Genomic DNA, 16,425 nt, shown 5'->3' on the forward strand with positions numbered 1-16,425 from the left:
GGGTATTTGAGCAAGAACAAAAATTACTTCATCGGTAAATTTTTATTTTATAGAAGAAACAATATTGTAAAGTTTAAGAAAATTTTTATTTTATTTTTAACAAATTAAATATCATTATCAGTACGTTTAATATTCCAAGATAATTATTATCATGGATACTCTAATTAATACTATAATACAATAATACAATAATACAATAATAAGAAAATGAAAATAATCCTGTTTACTGGGTAATAAAAATAACAAAATTGTTCTTCTCAAGTTCTTTAAAACTAATAAAGTGATAATCCAGTAACAATAATAAAACTTTGATAATTAAAAATAAAAAATGAAATTGATAAAAAATTTGTCAACTACAACTTTCATTGTGTAAGGTCATATTAATCGAATTCTTAAAATAGTCTTTAATGATTGCTCATTTAATTATTCAATAAGTTCAAATGAGTTTCAGTTTATATTAGAAGAGCAACCTGTCTGTTCTTATAATGTGATAATACAACCGATAAATGTTTATTCCGAATACTGGCTATATCTATTTGGCGTTTACTGTTAATTTCTATAATGTCTATAAGTCTGATGAAAAAACTTTTAAGTATCTCAAGGCGACATTGATTATTTTCTAGGGAAATGTTATCAAGAAGTCGTGATGTTAATAGATTAAATAGTGAAATAAGTGGGTCAATCGCCGTCTACAAGTTTTAGGACACAATAATATAACCAGAGCACTCAACTTCCGGTCTGAGACAGTAGTCACACGCAAACATATACCATGGCACCAAACAAAATTGATAATATCAATTCATATTGTAATTCAAATTATTTCTGTAATTTGTTCTAGAAATTTGGTCATGACAGCAAGTTATTAATATTATGTAATAGCATTATCACTACTACTAATAGTATATTTATCGTACGATAAAAAAGAATCATAAAATACTGTAGCTACTCATATAAGTAAAATATTTGATATTTATTCAAATAATAGTAAAGCTCAGTTTGTACGATGTTTGATCGATTATAAATATTCTCTATGGCATATAAACTTTTACTTATCATTATTTTATTGATACTGTAAAGATACTGATCCTAAAATAATGAAAAAGTTTGTTCGTTAAACACAAGAAGTCTTATCTGACACGAGCTGTTCACTTTCCTCACAGTTATGATTTGTCTCTATCTTTGGAGTAACATTTTGTACTGGGTTTTGTGAGTATAAAAATACAGCATAGCATACCATACTTATTGCCAGGATTGTGTTCAGATAAATTGGAATACCAAATATAATCCAACATAATATTGCAGTGAACACTAATTCTAAGGCACTGGCAAATGTCTTTAAAATAGAATTTAAATTTCTTAAGAAAAAACTCGTTATTATTCCTATTGCTGCGTTGTTTATAATTATTAGTAGAACTTTTGGTTGTAATAAAATACTGGGACCTACATCCTCAAACACTTTCAGTGGATTACCTTGCAATATTAAAACTGCTATATTACAAATACTACTGTCGACATACATAAAAGCATTTTGTAAAAAAATGTTTATGTTAGCTCCTTGGCCTTTTAATAAATATTCATTATACACTCCAGCTAGGCAAGAACAAATTGTCTGAAAAAAGATAATTAATTAGCTAATAAACCTCGGTGAATTATTACAGTGATTACAAATAAAATATTGGTTTAACATACCTGAATTAATATAAATAAAACATTTATATTTAATGTGAATTTTGGTATCACAGTATTACCGTTGAAGTTGAAATTTAAATGTTTTATCATGCAGCCTAGAGTTAAGATGATTAAAGATATCCATTGTATAGTGGATAATTTTTTTTTAAAAATAATCTGTAGATAAATAAAATTATCATCATCATTTTTCAAATAAAATTATAGAATTGTAAATTTATAACAAGAAGACACTTACCTGGAAAATAATTCCAGTAATTACTACACGGAATTGTAATAATAAATAATAAGTTGTAGGGTCAAAAGCGGCTAGATTAACAAAAGCTAAATTGTTGTAAAAACAATACAAACATGATGGAACCATGTAAAGTAAGAATATCTGCCTATATTTTATGACTTCTTTAAAAAATACGGCTATATTATTGCTGTAGTAAAAAACATGAGATCATTAACAATAAATCTACTTTCTTGATAAGAATCAGAATATTCATATCAACTTACTTCCGACAGTATAATATTATTGACACAACTAGTTTTAAAATTTCAGTCAAAAGTACTACAGTCACAAAATTATAGTTGTAATTCCCTTTGATTTGAGACCATGTCACAATTATCCCTGTAATCAAAAAGCATATCTATCATATATTTACATATCAAAATAGACACAAGTAGGATATAACCTCTATGTAAATATTTCATACCATCTATTATGGATTAATCAAATAAATCTATAAAATTCTGTAGTCATTTTGATTGATCAATTTTGTATTAATGTAGATTTGAAAAAAAAACTATTACCTTGATTTATAAAAAGTGTCATATAAGACAAAAAAATTAATCCACTCCATCTTCCAGGAAATAGTTCAGCCCAATTGATAGCCATTTTATTTCAAAATCATGAAGCATGAATAAAAATTCATGGATTCTGTCAGGTTTTATAATACAATATAAAAATCATTTTGTCTGTCATCAGCAAATGACTTTTGCATCTACAAACTCACATGTATACTAATCGTATACACACATGTAAATGTTATTAAATTCCTTTATTGTGATTGTTCTTTAAAGCTCAACAGCGCATGTGCCAATTCAGACTGTTTGAAAACATCATCAATCATGAATATGTGAGTTTTTAATGTATTTATAGATAATTAATAATAATTCTGTTGAATTTAATAACAAAACTATTAACGAAAAAAATAAGTATTGTAATTTATAATTAGATAGAATATTTAAAATTTAAACTACTCGACATTAACAGTAATTTTTATGCTATCGTTTGAAGAACCTTGATAAACAATCATTAATGAGAGTAGGTTTCGATAAGATATTATACTTGAATCCTGGTAATACTTTTATTAAAACACAAAATTAAATTTTTCGTTGATTTATAAATATAATTTTCATCTTAATTAAAATAATATAAACGAAATAGTTAATTATCTTTAATATATTTCAACTTCTTTCTATCATATACAACCTTATAGATATTATATATTTAGATCGTGATAATATATATGTACATGAAAAAATATATTTATATATCGTCACTTCTATGATAATTTAATATTTTTATTAAATAAAATAATAATTTATATATATATATAGAAATTGCAGTTGTATTTTTGGCTTTGTTATGATTCTGTTATTTTAGTTCTACTCCAAATGTTCATATCAGTTACTATATAACTTGGTATGAGTAATTTTAAATTGCAGACTGCATAACTTAAAATACTGATTGAATAAATAATATATCGAATAAAAGCGACGGTATATGCATACATTTCTGACAAGGTCTTTTTTAATAATATTTTCAGTACTTTTGATGACAAACATCTTATAATGTATTATCTCGTAAATTTATGTATGTACACTGTTTTATAAAATTTTCTCAATTGTAAAACGTAAATATATTTTACAAGTTGTATAACATATTTTTAATTTGTAATTTTGTATTTTTATGTCATTTTTTAGATTTTGTTAATTTACTCATAACTAATTAATAAGTTTGATTTTGGAAGTTTTATTTTTGTATACATTTATATATGTATCATTTGTAAATGTATAAATTTGAACATATATTTTGTTATTCATATCAGTTTTATTTTTTTCATAAAATATTCTAAGATTGCTCATATCAGTTTTTTGACTTTAATTACTTTCAATTATTCTTTATATTTTGTTAATGATTATCAATAAAAACTATTTATGAAAAACTAAAAATAATTATCAATAATGGCATTATTGCATTTCTAGTGAAACAAATAACAATGGTAGATTGTCCTGAATATTAATATTGTATACGTAATGAAAGGAATGCTTTTAATTCAGAATAATGGCACTTGATAAATATAATTAATGGACGTATAAATATACTTTTTTTGTTTATTATTAGTCGATTAGTCGATAAGATAAGTACCAAAAAAATTGAGTAAATAAAGAAACAAAAATGGTTACGACTTTTACGTGTGACCTTGTCTACGTGCAATTATTCAAATATACAATATATATATATCACTCACATTATTTAGAATGATTCAATTCTTTTAGAATCTGTTGCGAAATAAGTTTTACAGCTTCACTACCATTTGGAATCAAAAGCCGGTCCATATCAGAAATGACTAGCATATCACTTTGTGTAGTGCCATATTTAAAAGTTATTAAATCTGGATGGTGTTTTCGAGAAGTTATCTTAACGATATTTAATAAAGGACGTTTTACTATAACATGTGCTGCATCTTTTGTACCAGGAACTTCTCGCAAGACAATCAAGTGACTATCCGTAACCAATAAATGACTAAAAAGTAAAAATAAAATGTTCAATTTTTCAAAATAAATAAATAAATATTTCTTTGATATGTAAAAATAATTACCTTTCATAAACATAGCCATTAACTTTAACTTCTTGGCATTTAAAGGAATGTAACAAAGCAGAATTTTTTAACCATTGTTGAATAGAAACAACTTCAACTGGTTGTTCATTTTCTGGATTACTTATAATCATATCTGGATCATGAACATCATCTATACTAAATACAGGCATCGTGTGTTTAGGCTGTTTATCAGATTCACCATCTTTTTTCTCAACACTGTTATTAACACTTGTTGATGGATTTACAATATAATCAAATAATTTCCCTTTAACTTCTTGTCCTTTAAGCTTCATTGCCATTCCAATTTTATTAAATAAATCAGAATTACTACTCTTCATCTTAACTGGACTCACATCTTTAGAATCATCTTCAGAACAATTCGCACTACAGATTAAACACCTTTGGAAATTATGATCTACTAAATTAGTGATTACTTCATCACCAAAGTATTCGTGGATTGCTTGGTAACCATTCTTTACCATGCTTACGTATTGAGTGTGTTTTTGAAGAAATGAAGCAACAACCATATGAGTGTAACGATCTTCTTCTTGTCGTCCACTGCCCAAGAAACAGAGGTGTTCACCACCAGCATTAGATCCAATTGCAAGAGCTTGTCTTTGAGATCTAAGTAATCCATCAACAGCTGTAGCAAATGCTGCAGGTTCTTGCAACATTAAATTACAGTCTAAATGAAATGCTGTAGGCAAATGTCCAGCATTGTATTGTTCAACAGGTCTGCAGTCAACAAGAAAAAATCTTACAGAATCTGAAGGTACATTAGAAGATATTGGAGCTTCCACTGTATTTTCTACAAGCTCCTCGGCTGATACAGGTAAACACAATGCATGTGATATGAATTTTTCATCGCCTCCTTCACCAAACATAATAGGATATAACTCTTGTTTGAAAGAAGTTGGTGTTGTCATTTTATAATATTGCGCCAGAGAACAAAAATCTGCTACATCTTCTACTTCTATAGCTCGAGGCATTGCCACTAACGTATCGATTATATTCTTCCTGTCATCATCTTTCATTCCCAATATTTTTTCTCTATCAAAAATATTTTTTGTTAATTTGATGGACAGTAGTTATTTATAAATCTACATGAATGAGTCAAAACTCAATTACCTGGCATTGACAACCATGACAAGTGATGAAAACAGCATGAAAAATGGATCTTCTTGCATAAAATAGAGATCCCATATATTGTAGATTACCGGAAGTGTACATACACCAGCAAACAATGTGTTGATCCATCCTTTGGTATACTGATCAGGAGATATGCGTTTTGTATCTAGAAAAGAGCATAATTCTGGGTCATGATAAAGGAGTAGAAGTCGTAAAATGGAACTGTGAGTGTCGCCTCGTGGAATATAAACATCTCTTATGGCCTCAAATAAATTATATGTAGCTGCTTTTGGCAGTTTCAATGATATCAGTGGACCTAATAGCTCAAGCCATCCATTTCCACTTTCGTAAGATTTTCCTCTACTTTTACAATAAAAAGTTATAATAGATTCTAGGTCAGAAACAACGGAAACTTTATCTGAGTCATCATTTCCAAGTTTATCTAAAACATAATATTTATATCATCTCATGCTTTATTTGAACTTATTTATATTGTTTGTTTTTCGTGAATAAACCAATTTACCAACTAGTTCTTGACAATCTTTCCTAATGATATTTTGCTCTGGAAGATCAAATATTTCGTTAAAGTGTATTAACTGATTGCCTCTGCTTGTAACATCTAGACATGCTTGCCAAACATCTGGCCTTAAATTAGCAGGAATTGGTTGGCCTCTCGTAATCGCATATATATCTGATGCAGACGGAGCTTCAGCATCTAGAAGAGCTGCTTCCAATTCCAGAGTCCTATCAAAAAGAAAATGAATTATTAATAATTTTATCTTATCAACTAAAGAAACCACTGCCTTCTTGTATATACAAGATAATCGCTTATGTATTAAATTCAATATTGTTCTATGTATTTGGAAAGATTATAGACATTAAGAAAGAAACGATTATCTGTTTTCACATGTTGTGATGAAACACTTGAATTAGAAAAAGACACGAATAGATTATGTGATTAATTCAAATAAATTTTAAATAGAATCACACATGAAAAATTAATAAAATAAAATAGTTCTTCAAAATTAAATGTGACTAAACTGATCACTTTTGTTGCAAACATATTTTGTTTTGGAGATCATAGTAGATGCAAATTAATAAACAAAATAAACTCAAGAAAATAAATATTCTAAATTATTTAATTTTTCAATGAGTCAATGAGATATTTAGGAAGTAATAGATGTAATTGAATGACATTTTAAAAGATGAAAAATTGATTCCTGAATAAGTGAATTACCAAGTATTTTCATCATCAGTTAAAGCCATTTTGCCAATGATAGGTGTCACAGCTAAGTCAGCAATTTGAATTTCATTAAAGTTTCAGGTACCACCGATCGAAAAAATTATTAAGACTTGTTAAACAGTTTTTCTAACACATTTTACAATTTCTTCGTTTCTCGCATTGTTTCGTATAATGTGCATCTTATCACACTTAATGAGATTAATAATAAGATCAATGGTTAGAAGATGTTGAAGATGAGAAAACTTATTCCGTTGGATATGTGTAGGAAACTTCACTGAGAAATATAGCAAGTCTTTGATACATAAAACGGAGCTGTCAAGAAATAAACGTGGAAAAGAATTTTTTTCAATGGACAGGTGCAGCCCAAACATTTGACGGTAACTGCCAACAGCGCTCATTCTTTGAGTTACGGAGCAGTGGAGAATCTTCTTCAATTCATCACCAACAGAGGTAAAAGAAGTTGTCTTTACAAGAAATTAAGTCGATAATTAGAACTGTGAAGATTAATGAAGTGAATGGCGGCGTAGCTTGAAAAATTTTACGTGCTGCGTTCAATAAGGCTGAGCTAAAGTCAGAAAGCTGTCTAATTTCCCCTAATACATAAAAATATGCATAACTTCTATGCTAGTGATGCTATAGGGTTGATCAAGGGCTCATATAAAAGATCTTGACATAAGGGAAAAATTGAAATACCCCTTAGTAATACCAGAGGAAAGAGACCAGTATAAAAGTTCAGTCCTTATGGGAGCTAAGAAATGCAGTCAGCATTCACAAAAATAACCGCAAAATATCAGGCCAACCCTGCATCTAACAATAGCTATGATTTTGGCATAAATTATGCTCGGATCATAATTTTGACTACATCAATGGAAAGCTTTTGCTCTCAGGAATCCATTGATATGCTTGTGGTCAATGTACCTCTCATAAATCGTTAGTTATGATCGAAAAACAAACCTATGCTGCAGTGAAGCATGAAAAAACCTTTAAACGCTCATAACTCGAAAACTAAGTGAGATACGGCATTTTTGACGGGGATATCCTATAGGGGGAATCCAATTTTTTACTTGGGTCCAGATCTTTCATATGAACCCTCGATCAACCCCGTAGCATCATTAGCATTGAAGTTATGCATATTTTCTATGTATCGCAGTTTTTCAGGAATATCTCTTGATTTTATTAACCAAATACAGTCGATAGCCAGTGTTTTGAAACCGTCTTGTCATGATCTTTCCAATGGCAGCCTCAATTTTATGATCCAAGCATAATTACGATTTTTTGCTATTTTCGAGGTTAGAAAAGAAAATTCTTCAATTTTGATGATTGGAGGTTATTCTGTACGTTTTGATGCTCTGAAATTTGACCTTAAATAATGATTCATTTTCAAACCCGTAGAAACGGAAATGCAGGTGAAACCGGAAATGGCTCTAATTTTGGCATAAATTATGCTCGGATCATAATTTTGACTATTGCATTGAAAAGCTCTTGCTCTTAGGAATCCATCAATATGCTTGTGGTCCACGTACCTCTCATAGGTCGTGAGTTATGGGCGGAAAACAAAACTATGCTCCAATAAGCCATAAAAAAAACCTTTAAACGCTCATAACTCGAAAACTATACGAGATACGGCATTTTTGACGAGGTTATCTTGTAGGGGGAATCTAATTTCTAACTTCCAGATCTTCAGTCGATATCAAGCTTTGACCTTCTACTGCATAACGCGAAGTCGTTACGTCGATTACGCAGTCGGTTATTGTTTCGCGGCTTTCATTTATCATATGAGGAATTACCAGTTGAGATACAACCCTAAAAATGGCAGTTAAAAATTCCTCTGATCCTAGGGCGCCACCCTAAACGTCAAGCACCGTGCGTCAAGTTATGTTTTGTATATCACAATGTATAATAATGAATTGTTTATTTGTTTAGAAAAGAAAGTACAAACCTTAACTTAAACATTTATACAAATTTTTAATAATTTATAGAGAATGGTGATGGAAAGTTTAAAAGAATTATTAAAAAAGAAATTGGAGTCGAACGGAGGTAACAACGAATTACTGTATATAACGTACAATTTATTAATGAATTTACTTAAACGATTTTCTATATAGGTAAAAAGGATCCAGCAGATATTGAAAAAGAAGAAGAAAAATATTTTCAATCTTTTTATAAAAAATGGAAGGGAACGAGTGCTGAAGATACTGATGCAACTTACAAAGTTATTCCAAAATTTTATTTTAAGGTATGTTAGGAAAACTTTCATAAAAATTAATGAATTATTTGTTTTAATTATCCATTTATTTATCGAATTAAGTTACCCAAAGAAGATGAAATATTACCTCAAAAACTAAGAGAAGAAACACGTGCCTTATTTCTTCAAAGAAGATCACGACAACTATTAGATAATAATGAATTAAAAGCTTTATGGGTGCTCTTAGACAAGCACCATAGTCCACCACTTTCTAACGATGAACAGCTCATCAATTATGAGGATTTTAAACAAGTAGGAAAATTAGCAGGAGCTAAATGTGCTCCATATTTTACAGCTGTAGTTTTTGCTAAATTACAACAAGGTGATCCTCATGGAAGAATAAGTATCATGGCTTTGTTCAATTATGTGATGAGAAAGGTTTGGTTGCATCAAACACGAATTGGTCTTTCATTATACGACGTTACTGGACAAGGGTATCTTCGTGAATCGGTGAGGAAAATATTTTTATCATAATTGATTTAAATATTTTTTTTATTCAGAGTTAAAATTTTTTTCTTAATTGTAGGATCTGGAAAACTATATTTTGGAATTAATTCCAACACTGCCACAACTTGAAGGACTGGAAAAATCATTTCACTCCTTTTATGTCTGTACAGCTGTTAGAAAATTTTTATTTTTCCTCGATCCCTTAAGAACAGGTCGAGTACGAATACAAGATATATTAGCATGTAGTTTTTTGGATGATCTTTTAGAATTACGAGATGAGGATCTTCCGAAGGATCTTCAAGAAGCTAACTGGTTTTCGGCTCCATCTGCTTTAAAAGTTTATGGTCAATATCTCAATTTAGATCGAGATCATAATGGAATGCTTAGTAAAGAAGAGTTATCCGGGTAAGCATTTTTAAATTATAATTATTATACACATTTTAAGATATAATTGGAAATTTATATGTTTCAATTGCAGTTATGGAACTGGAACATTGACTGGAGTTTTTTTAGAACGAGTTTTTCAAGAATGTTTGACTTATGAAGGAGAAATGGATTATAAAACATACTTAGATTTTGTATTAGCACTGGAAAATCGACATGAACCTCAGAGTCTTCATTATTTATTTCGTATTTTAGACATTAATAATCGTGGATATTTGGATACTTTTTGCTTAAATTATTTCTTTCGAGCCATTCAAAAACAAATGACTATTCATGGACAGGAACCTGTAAGCTTTGAAGATGTTAAAGATGAAATATTCGATATGGTCAAGCCTGCTGATCCTTATAAAATTACTTTACAAGACCTTCTTTCATGGTAATAATTCATTGTTTATATAAATATGAATTAAACATATTTTCCAACTACTAAATTCATACAAAAATTATTATTTATTCTTTTTAGTGGCCAAGGTGACACTATGATTAGTATTTTAATTGAATTTCACGAATTCTGGGCTTATGAAAATCGTGAAACAATGGCTGCTGATACTGGCGAAGAATCTTCAAATGTATAAATGTTAATTTTACTTTTTATTTCTTTTTTAAAATAAATATTGGTTGAATAAGTTTTAATTAGTTGTCTTACTTGCTTCTATTAAATATTTACATACACACATATTGACATGTATACTTTGTGTTCCATTCATGTAACCATAACCTTCTTTTTTCGTATTTCTTCATCTAAAACTCAATTTTCATAAACAAAATGATTGTATAAAATATTAAAATGTCAACAAAAGTGAAAATTCGTGATACAAGATTAACTTCTTCGGAAAATAATCCCTGTTTAAAGGTGATGAATTTATACTAATCATATAATTAAAAAGATTGAATTTATTATAGTCAATGTGTTAAATGATAATTTTGTTTACATCAGGAACACTATTTATCTCTAAAATGTTTAGATGATAATCAATATGATCATGATGCATGTCTGTGGTATTTTGAAAACTACAAAAATTGCAAGGGATTTTGGGTAATTATTGTTTTTTATTGAAATAATGTTATACATGTAATAAAATTGAGATGAAAGATTATTTAATTCTAGAATGATGTGATGCATGATCGTCGAAGTAAAGGAATAACGCCAATATTGCCACCAGTCGAAGAACGAGAAAAAATGAAAGAAGAATATATGAAAAATTTTAATGCTCCAAAAAAATAGTCGAATTTATAAATAAGGTAATAAACAAAGATTATAATGTTATCAATTTATCTTTTATTAGTCAGTGTATAATTTCACTTTTCATGATAATTTTTTTACAATTATGAAACATGTATATACTACTTAGATGTAATAAAAGATCTTAGACATAGCATGTTTTGTTCCTTATTAATGCTTTGGTACTTTTGATAGTATTTAGTTGACAGATCTGTTAACTTATAAATTACAACGATTGATTAAAATTAATATTCATAGTCAGAAGTGTACATCACTTTATAATTTATATTAGACAAAACTACATGCAATTCGTGATGCATATTTTATACATATACACAACTCTTTTTTGAGTTACTTGACAATACACCACTTAAAATTATTTTTTGGGACTAGTTTGTACATTATTTTTAATTAAAAATTAATTACAATGTTACAATCTCACTTTTCTCTATTCTTCGTGTCCCATATTTCAAAGCAATTCATAACAATTGTAAAAAAATTTTTATACTTCATTGTGAAATAAATATTGTTTTTGTTCAATATAATCAATAACATAATTTCAAATGCATAAAAAAATCACTTGAGTAGTACAATATTAATTACATTTCATATATATTATGTTTGGTAATAATTATCAATAAAAATTAATATAATAGTCATTTTTGGTAAATGAGGGAGTCAAACATATACGTTGAGTACGGATGAAAGAATACCGATATACATAGAATATATGTAGGCTTAAAAATTAAATTTACAATTTTTGAGTTTGTAATTTAATCAACTATGGCACGAGAGACCATAAAATAGATCCAATAAAAAATGATGTAACGTCCGAGGGACGATACACGATAAAAATGAAGTAACACATTGATAAACCTACACACGAACCAAAACCAAATAAAAAGTTTTAATAATAAAAAAAAAATGAGTAAAAATAATGAGTCAGAGTTTAAACTTTCATTGGATAATGAAAAAAATAATAGACAAATGATTTTGTTATTATTTATAATTTCATTTAATTTCTTTCGCAATAATTGGCGATGATAAACGTGTGTCAGATCTACCTATCCCTTGTCTAAAAGTGTTCTCCATTTTTAACATGTATCGTCGGCAAGTAGTCATTCTGAATGTTCTCTGATGCGGAATGTACTTATACGGAAATGATGGCACATTTGGCGTACAACACAAGTGCCATAATGTATATGAGCCACAAAAGCGAACATTGCCATCAAGTACATTACTTCTAATTCAAATTGAGGGAGTATATGCGAGATCAGTGCCGCTCCTGCGATAGGTAATATGATCAATGGGAAAATTTCACATCTTGTATTACTCATTTGTGATACTATGAGTCGACAACAAATGTTTGAGAATATTGTTCCTACAATAAAATAAACAACTCGAGGATCTGCCTCGACAATGTTACTAGAAGAGTTTAAAACCCAGACTGTTGCAATGGTAAATAATGCAATAAGAGGCACTAAAGGTCTGAGAGCTTCAGCAATTGTTCGATTTTTTCCAGTTTTATCTCTGTATGATTTATATATATTCCATACCACTACTGGTATGTTAGATACTAATGCTCCAGTATACAAGACTAATTCAAAAAACACTCCTCCTGTTATTCCAAAAGGTAGTTCAAATTTCCATAATTCAGGACCATTAATGCTGGTTAAAATAAATGCTAAAATTGTTCCTAACATGGAAGCATCATATCCCCATGGTAAAAATAGGATTCCTGTATTGTACTTCTCCCAGTGACTTAAATAAAAGTTTATACAAACGTACCAGAGAATAAAATACATTCTTACAGCCGACACACTATGATCAGTACGTCCAAATACAGAGTATATACAAATGACCATTACCCCTGCTGTCCAACTATCAAGCCCATGATCAAATAATTCACCTAGAGGTCCTGTAGTTTGTGTTCTTCGGGCTTGTTTTCCATCGATTCCGTCAAGAGTATATGCCATAAATACATTGAATGCAGCCAGTGCAAATACCCAGGATGGTATTGGTGGATATTCAGGATGATCTTTGCTCGATGCATAGAAATAATAATCATAATATGAAAATAATACAAAGTTTAGTACGGTGAATAAAAAACCTGAGAATGTTAAAAGATTTGGAGCAATCCATGTTGGGCATATCTAAAAAATATTGTCATTAGTAATGTTCTCATTTGTACTATTTATGATTATCGATGACACTTACTTTAATAACTTTCTCCCAAAATGGATGCATTACATAGATACTGAGTGGGCTGGTATCTAACGAACTATACTGTAACAAAAAAACATTTATTTATTCTATAATTAAAATAATTAATAATTATAATCAGATTTGAATATTTTTCTAGTAAAAATAACTGTTCTACTTTTAAACTAAATCTTATCGTATTTTTTTTATAAATCGTATAGTTACTAGAGTAAATGAGATCTGACATTAAAAAAATGATACATAATAATAATGAATATAATACCTGACATTAAATACATATTGGATTGTCAATGCCACTGCTTAATTACATGAGAATTATTATTAATGTATCATTATCTATATTTAAATCATTTTATTAAAAAACTGAGAAAACAAAAATGATATCATTACTAAAAACTTTAATAATAAAAAAAAAAAATTTAAACATTAAAGTTTTGTAGCTAATGACCTCATGACCTATGATTGAGGTGCAGCTGAATTCAATGCCGGATTTACAGCACCAAGTGATTATGAATTAACATTATAAATAAAGTGTATGAATGCAGAAATTATTTATTTACCTTATAATTCTCGAAGCCAGTCAGATGATCTTGATTTAAATATTTTACCGCAAGATTTATTCGTGTCATCGTGATCAAGGAAATTCAATCACTAAACTAGAGATTTATTAATTGACGACTAGTAAACTAACTGCGTTCAGAAAATAATTACATCGAGTGAGAAAGACAAAGATAAGAAGATATGTGTTTGATACACTCTTGAGTATATACTTCTCGATTATGTCCAATTTATTAATTGTTTATTATAAAAATTAACTACTATTCTACGTAGACTTTTTAACAAATGACCGTTTGTTCATCGCTGCTTCGCGAACTCGCGATTTTCCACACATTTTTCCATTAAATCATGTGCGCATGCGTCAACTAGACCGTTGTAAACTGACTGAAGTTTGACGTTATTACATATTCGATTCCAAGGTCGACTGATAATAATCGATCTAATGGTTTATCGATATTGTTCAATTGTTGATGAACAATTATAAGAACAATTGTATAAATTATTAAAACTGAGATGATTATTTATCATTTTTTTAGATAAAATTTTAATTGTTTGTTAATTTTAATATTATTTCATTAGAAATACCGAACTAAACAATACAATAACCGTTAGAAACAAAAATGTGTTGGAAAGGCAGAAATTTACAAATCTGACAGTTCTTGAAAAAAGTTGATGTGATTATTGCTCATAATTGCAATTTAAAAGCGTCTGTATCGAGATAAAATACTAATATTTTCTGTAAACAATGTTAGTTGGAAAAATTAATTGTAGAGTATGATGTAACTGGATTATATTTTTTTCTTTGAATCCAAGACTAAGTCATTTGAATCTATGTCTAACCTCGACAGTTTGCTAATGAAGTGTAAAAAAAATATTTACTTTTATTTTTAATTTATTTCTACATGAACTGATTCATGATATAATAAGTGTTATCTTGATTTAACAAATATGCCTGATACGATGGATGAGGATGAAAATATTGCTGCACAGCGTGCACTTAAAATTGCATTTCAAACCATGCAGGAAAGATGTCATCAGCTAGAGAACAGACTTGCTGCTGTAGAAGAGGAGAATATTCGATTGAGAGTGGAAAAGGGTAAAGAACAATGCGTAGACCTTATTCCCAAGAGTAATCATGAATTACCTACGATAGAAAGTCTTCAGGTACATAATGATTGAAATTTTTATGCTTAATCATGACAGATGGTTTTAGTACAATATATGCCTTAATAGAAAATGTTTTTTACAGGAAAGAATAGAAGAACTTACGAAGCAGAAGTCTCAACTAACACATCATGTTTTAATGGTTGCTGCTGAAAATAGACAGTTGTGGAATCGATTAACAAGATTGACTCGAACCAATAAGAGTCTTGGAAGTAAACTAATCAAAATATCTGATACTTTAAAAAAAAATACCAATACTCAACCTATAGATACTTTTGTCTATAATATTAAAGAAGTGCCTTCAAATATAGTGAATGAAAGTGTTGAGAATAATTCAATAGATTTAGATAATAAGGACGTAAGTTTAGAAGAGATTTCCTTGAGACTCATTAATAGCATCATGATGGAAAAATCAGAATTAGAACAACAGTATTCAAAGGTAATTGTATGAAAAAGAAAAACTTATTATCATCATTAACTTATTAACTTAATTATTATTTATTTAATTATTTATTTATCTTTTATAAAGATGGTGGAGTTGGAAAATGGTGGCGATATTAATTTACGGAATGTAGGATTCACTTATCCAGATGATTGTAATTCAGATTCTCTTCAGCAACTGAAAAACCATGAAGACCGATTATCGCAGACTAAAGATACTTTAGCAGCTCAACAAGAACAGTTGAAAAAAATCCTTCATAATTTGAAGAAAAATAAGAAAGGTAAGTAATAATATATAATGGAGAAAACTGTGAATAAATAGGTATCCTATTAAATATTCTAATGGAATGAATTATATTTTAGGTAAAAAGCTTTGTCAAGCAGGAACTCAATTTGATTCAGATGATAGTTTAAAGGAGCATGGTTCAACTCAAACAAGTCTTTCTCTTTCAACGAGCTCACAAGAAAAAATTATTGATGCTTTACCAAATAATAATTTAGATAATGAACAAATTTGTCCAATATGTGGTTTAAATTTTGAACAATGTGCTTTTCATACTTTTCATGAACATGTATTGAACCATTTTGCTACAGAAACGATCTCAGATTTTGACTTGTAATATTTGATGTATGTATTGACTTAATTATAAGTCACAAGTAATTAATTATTTATTATTTTAAGGTTTATTTAAGATAAATATTAGATATATATTTTCTATGATATCTATGAAATTTTATTTCATTGATTTAT

General features: G+C 28.7%; 6 protein-coding genes across 7 annotated transcripts; 3 read left to right on the forward strand and 3 right to left on the reverse strand.

The window, feature by feature from the left end:
- Nucleotides 1–241: 241 nt before the first annotated feature.
- Nucleotides 242–2,684, reverse strand: senju (UDP-galactose transporter senju). Its single transcript, XM_035086953.1, has 5 exons — nt 2,485–2,684; nt 2,188–2,302; nt 1,925–2,111; nt 1,690–1,845; nt 242–1,609 (listed from the first exon to the last, which is right to left on the reverse strand). Exons 1-5 carry the CDS (start codon nt 2,567–2,569, stop codon nt 1,112–1,114), a joined length of 1,041 nt encoding a protein of 346 aa, XP_034942844.1. The 5' UTR covers nt 2,570–2,684; the 3' UTR covers nt 242–1,111.
- A 1,119-nt stretch (nt 2,685–3,803) lies between these two features.
- LOC118069043 (TBC1 domain family member 23-like) lies at nt 3,804–7,271 on the reverse strand. The gene is made up of 5 exons (XM_035086871.1): nt 6,925–7,271; nt 6,211–6,431; nt 5,688–6,129; nt 4,560–5,609; nt 3,804–4,483 (listed from the first exon to the last, which is right to left on the reverse strand). Exons 1-5 carry the CDS (start codon nt 6,951–6,953, stop codon nt 4,210–4,212), a joined length of 2,016 nt encoding a protein of 671 aa, XP_034942762.1. The 5' UTR covers nt 6,954–7,271; the 3' UTR covers nt 3,804–4,209.
- Nucleotides 7,272–8,746: 1,475 nt separating this feature from the next.
- LOC118069022 (serine/threonine-protein phosphatase 2A regulatory subunit B'' subunit gamma-like) lies at nt 8,747–10,699 on the forward strand. 2 transcript variants are annotated; one of them, XM_035086835.1, is made up of 7 exons: nt 8,747–8,793; nt 8,910–8,967; nt 9,036–9,166; nt 9,239–9,625; nt 9,702–10,027; nt 10,101–10,442; nt 10,530–10,699. In XM_035086835.1, exons 2-7 carry the CDS (start codon nt 8,913–8,915, stop codon nt 10,639–10,641), a joined length of 1,353 nt encoding a protein of 450 aa, XP_034942726.1. In that variant the 5' UTR covers nt 8,747–8,793; nt 8,910–8,912; the 3' UTR covers nt 10,642–10,699. The 2 variants fall into 2 exon arrangements, with proteins under 2 accessions (XP_034942726.1, XP_034942724.1); XM_035086833.1 differs by having other exon boundaries at nt 8,749–8,824.
- A 38-nt stretch (nt 10,700–10,737) lies between these two features.
- Nucleotides 10,738–11,443, forward strand: LOC118069024 (coiled-coil-helix-coiled-coil-helix domain-containing protein 7). Its single transcript, XM_035086837.1, has 3 exons — nt 10,738–10,919; nt 11,004–11,102; nt 11,175–11,443. Exons 1-3 carry the CDS (start codon nt 10,854–10,856, stop codon nt 11,289–11,291), a joined length of 282 nt encoding a protein of 93 aa, XP_034942728.1. The 5' UTR covers nt 10,738–10,853; the 3' UTR covers nt 11,292–11,443.
- Nucleotides 11,444–11,595: 152 nt separating this feature from the next.
- LOC118069023 (ethanolaminephosphotransferase 1-like) lies at nt 11,596–14,418 on the reverse strand. Its single transcript, XM_035086836.1, has 3 exons — nt 14,072–14,418; nt 13,506–13,574; nt 11,596–13,441 (listed from the first exon to the last, which is right to left on the reverse strand). Exons 1-3 carry the CDS (start codon nt 14,138–14,140, stop codon nt 12,407–12,409), a joined length of 1,173 nt encoding a protein of 390 aa, XP_034942727.1. The 5' UTR covers nt 14,141–14,418; the 3' UTR covers nt 11,596–12,406.
- A 130-nt stretch (nt 14,419–14,548) lies between these two features.
- spn-F (Protein spindle-F) lies at nt 14,549–16,301 on the forward strand. Its single transcript, XM_035086808.1, has 4 exons — nt 14,549–15,233; nt 15,319–15,672; nt 15,763–15,955; nt 16,038–16,301. Exons 1-4 carry the CDS (start codon nt 15,018–15,020, stop codon nt 16,292–16,294), a joined length of 1,020 nt encoding a protein of 339 aa, XP_034942699.1. The 5' UTR covers nt 14,549–15,017; the 3' UTR covers nt 16,295–16,301.
- The last annotated feature ends 124 nt before the right edge of the window (nt 16,302–16,425 follow it).

Source organism: Chelonus insularis, unplaced genomic scaffold (assembly GCF_013357705.1).
Source record: "Chelonus insularis isolate UGA/USDA-ARS -01 unplaced genomic scaffold, ASM1335770v1 contig_404_pilon, whole genome shotgun sequence".
Lineage (NCBI taxonomy): Eukaryota > Metazoa > Arthropoda > Insecta > Hymenoptera > Braconidae > Chelonus > Chelonus insularis.

Coding starts and splice junctions, on each gene's coding strand:
- senju (XM_035086953.1), bottom strand. CDS start 2,569: ATGGCTATCAATTGGGCTGAACTATTTCCTGGAAGATGGAGTGGATTA. Junction 1,846..1,924: donor TTACTGGAATTATTTTCCAG/GTAAGTGTCTTC, acceptor ATTTATCTACAG/ATTATTTTTAAAAAAAAATT. Junction 1,610..1,689: donor TTTTATTTATATTAATTCAG/GTATGTTAAACC, acceptor ATCTTTTTTCAG/ACAATTTGTTCTTGCCTAGC.
- LOC118069043 (XM_035086871.1), bottom strand. CDS start 6,953: ATGGCTTTAACTGATGATGAAAATACTTG. Junction 6,432..6,924: donor ACTGATGATGAAAATACTTG/GTAATTCACTTA, acceptor TCTTTTTGATAG/GACTCTGGAATTGGAAGCAG. Junction 6,130..6,210: donor AGATTGTCAAGAACTAGTTG/GTAAATTGGTTT, acceptor ATTATGTTTTAG/ATAAACTTGGAAATGATGAC.
- LOC118069022 (XM_035086835.1), top strand. CDS start 8,913: ATGGTGATGGAAAGTTTAAAAGAATTATTAAAAAAGAAATTGGAGTCG. Junction 8,968..9,035: donor GAAATTGGAGTCGAACGGAG/GTAACAACGAAT, acceptor TTTTCTATATAG/GTAAAAAGGATCCAGCAGAT. Junction 9,167..9,238: donor TTCCAAAATTTTATTTTAAG/GTATGTTAGGAA, acceptor TATCGAATTAAG/TTACCCAAAGAAGATGAAAT.
- LOC118069024 (XM_035086837.1), top strand. CDS start 10,854: ATGTCAACAAAAGTGAAAATTCGTGATACAAGATTAACTTCTTCGGAA. Junction 10,920..11,003: donor AAAATAATCCCTGTTTAAAG/GTGATGAATTTA, acceptor TGTTTACATCAG/GAACACTATTTATCTCTAAA. Junction 11,103..11,174: donor AAAATTGCAAGGGATTTTGG/GTAATTATTGTT, acceptor ATTTAATTCTAG/AATGATGTGATGCATGATCG.
- LOC118069023 (XM_035086836.1), bottom strand. CDS start 14,140: ATGACACGAATAAATCTTGCGGTAAAATATTTAAATCAAGATCATCTG. Junction 13,575..14,071: donor CTGGCTTCGAGAATTATAAG/GTAAATAAATAA, acceptor TTTTTGTTACAG/TATAGTTCGTTAGATACCAG. Junction 13,442..13,505: donor TTTGGGAGAAAGTTATTAAA/GTAAGTGTCATC, acceptor AATATTTTTTAG/ATATGCCCAACATGGATTGC.
- spn-F (XM_035086808.1), top strand. CDS start 15,018: ATGCCTGATACGATGGATGAGGATGAAAATATTGCTGCACAGCGTGCA. Junction 15,234..15,318: donor CTACGATAGAAAGTCTTCAG/GTACATAATGAT, acceptor TGTTTTTTACAG/GAAAGAATAGAAGAACTTAC. Junction 15,673..15,762: donor TAGAACAACAGTATTCAAAG/GTAATTGTATGA, acceptor TCTTTTATAAAG/ATGGTGGAGTTGGAAAATGG.